Source organism: Frankliniella occidentalis, unplaced genomic scaffold, assembly GCF_000697945.3.
Source record: "Frankliniella occidentalis isolate FOCC.00 unplaced genomic scaffold, Focc_3.1 Scaffold327, whole genome shotgun sequence".
Lineage (NCBI taxonomy): Eukaryota > Metazoa > Arthropoda > Insecta > Thysanoptera > Thripidae > Frankliniella > Frankliniella occidentalis.
The window spans coordinates 8,918-11,720 of record NW_026267450.1 but is presented as its reverse complement, the minus strand read 5'-3'; the positions used below and the strand labels follow the sequence as shown (position 1 = coordinate 11,720).

Genomic DNA, 2,803 nt, shown 5'->3' with positions numbered 1-2,803 from the left:
CCTGGCCCCGCGCGCCGCGCCGCACGTCGCGGCCTAATCGACGGGGAAGTGGTCACGTACAGAACCGCTGCAGTCACGGCGGCGACCGGGCCGGTCAGGCGGCAGCCAAAGCGCTCTCTCAAAAGCAGCCGAGAAATGTGGCCCAACACAGCACTCAAACCAAGCAGCAGGTGGCGCTGTCAAAGCGGCCCCAGCCGACCCTAGTCCGGCGGCATACTGCATGAGAAGTGTGTACCATTTCTTGTTAGTTTATTGTGGAATGATTCGCTATGTATCATCTGCTGGAAATATGTAAAAGTTGAAAGGACCCCCTTCCCCTCTCATAGAACTGAACGGCTTAGATCTCGAGGCTGGAGAGGGTATCTCTGGAAAGAAGAACACTTATTCGAATAGGAAATTACCAGGGCACAATGTCAGAGAGTGCTGCCAGGCAGGAGGCCGCCAGGGCCGTTCTATCCTCGTCTCCAACAACACGGCCTCTTTCGCCACTGGGGATCATTCAGATAGTACGTAGTACGTCCGTCATTTCTGAACCTGACAAGTTTAGGCTCTGTACGCTCCCGTAGCGCCTGATGCGTAGGCAACATCTTGCTTCCAATGCGTGCGAGTATTGCGGGGTGGCCTAACCCGAGTCTTGCAGGCGCCGAGCTGCCGTCGTTTTCCGAATGACTCTGAGAAAAACGGACGTACTTTCTGGGCGACCCCTGGACGGTTTAGGGGGAGGCCTCGGGCTGCTCGGGCTGCGCCCGGCTGTGCCCCGCGCTCGCCACCCAACCTCAAAGCACGGCTGCAGCCGCAGCCTGGTGGCGCTCAGCTTTGGCCCGCTCTAATTTGGGTGGCGAAACCCGATAACTCGCAATTAGCCAATGGCTGCGTCGTCGCCGCCTCCGCGGAAGTCCTCGCGGGGCGCGAGAGGAGACGGCAGGGCGCAAAACGGAAGAACGCGACGCAGAGCGCCGGCAGCGGAGGACCACTTCTCGTGTAGACGGGTACTGTGAAAAAATAAAAGTAAAAGGACGGCTAGTGGAGGAGGGTAGTGGTTTAATACATCCATAATCCGGTATACAAGGCGTTTCATAGGAATCAGCGATCTTTGCGGAAGAATTACCCCAACAGTAGCTCTTCAGAGGAAATATCATTAACGGTTAATGTTAAACATACCGTGTCATATTTTATTGCTTTCGGGAAGCCAGGTGGCTGACTCACGCCGCCTGTACAATATAACTACGAAAATAAGCGGCGTGAGCCGTGAGCCAGCCACCATTGATCCCACAACACTGATAAACTAAGTGTTCAACTGCTCAACCCTTGTAAGTGTGCAACTGCAAGTTGAATACTTGCAAGTGTGCAACTCCGTAGTCGTACAATTGCAAGTGTTTAACTCGGTAGGTGTGCACTTGCAAGTGTACAACTTCTCGGTTGAACACTTCCTTAGATGGAACGCTCACTGTGTAGGAAGTGCTCAACCGAGGAGTTGCACACTTGTAAGTGCACGCCTACCGATTTGTACACTTGCAAGTATTCAACTTGCAGTTGCACACTTGCAAGTATTTACCTTGCAGTTCAACACTTACAAGTGTTGAGCAGTTGAACACTTAGTTTATCAGTGAAGAGAAAGACATCCGAAACCACAAATATGAGAGTTTTCTTGTCACTGTTTAGTCATATTAAAATTCACTTTTCTATCCTATGGTCTGGATGAGCCATGCTGACAGGAGCGCGATGGCGACGCCGAGTGTGGGTCGCAAGGCGAGAGAGCCGTTGCACTTGCATTGACAGTCAAAGGTCTCTAGAGCGCACTTGGCGTTACATTCCTGATCAGCCCCACAGCGGACACCACACGAGAATGCATTGCCGACGCAATTGTTATCTGCCATGCACTTGACCACCTGAGAGGCGTCTGACTTGCCCGCTGAAACACCATAACAGTCACAAGGGCAAGAAAATCCACACTTAGCAATGCATTGGACATCGTTAGAGCTGCAGCCGCAGTAATTTTCGGCGGACGCTGCGCACTGAAACAAGTCAAGAGGAGTTCGCTCAAAAATCGTGCACCACATACATGGTGGTTTCACGTTTCAGTTTGGAGTGGTTTGTGGCTAACCATTGACAGCAAACCTTTCTATAGAGTAACAAGTAATTTTTTTATCACATAGAGAGAACAACTCACCTTTGTTTCCTGACAACTTTTTATTTTATTTAAGTCATCAAGGGATGAGCGAACCGAGCTCCGCAGCTTGTTGGATGGGTTTCCGATAGTCGGTTGTTTGAGTGCGCTGTATAAGTCGGAGCATGATCCAGGGTGGGCAGTAACGAGTCCTGAAAGCCAAAGAGATCGTCATATGGCGTAATGTAGGACTAAGATTCTTGAACTTACTGAAGTTAGTATAAACAGTCCAAATTTTCAAGTTTTTGCGGGCCTTTGTTACTTTTAAAGTAATCAGGGCTTTTTCACAACAGAAACCTTATGGCCTTGTGGTCAGAAACCTCTAATGGAACCCAGGAACAATATAGAATCAGTGCATATCAGAGGAAGATTATTTCAAAATTCAGTTAAAACTGTAAAACTACAGTGCGTAAGATATCTCAGAAACTAATTAACCTACGAGTCTCATATTTTCCTCAAATATTGCTGTCAGAGATTCCTATAAATTTTCACACAATTTTTTGGAATATGTTCTTTATTGCGAAGTTAATGGTGATAGTGGAAAGTTTTTAAGACTTACCAAAATGTTTAGTTACAACAAAGAACAAATTCTCCTAAACCTTGTGCAAATTAAATAGCATCTACAATTTTTAAACG

At 48.2% G+C, this 2,803-nt stretch overlaps 1 protein-coding gene across 1 annotated transcript in view; it reads right to left on the bottom strand.

Moving 5' to 3' along the window:
* Positions 1–1,024: 1,024 nt before the first annotated feature.
* Positions 1,025–2,803, bottom strand: part of LOC113211730 (balbiani ring protein 3-like) — a 2,689-nt gene continuing 910 nt past the window's right edge. The window contains exons 2-3 of the mRNA XM_026430200.2: positions 2,171–2,319; positions 1,025–2,015 (exon numbers count right to left, since the gene is read on the bottom strand). Coding sequence (XP_026285985.1) covers positions 1,683–2,015; positions 2,171–2,319 — 482 coding nt within the window. The 3' untranslated portion in view covers positions 1,025–1,682. The remainder of the gene's footprint in view (positions 2,016–2,170; positions 2,320–2,803) is intronic.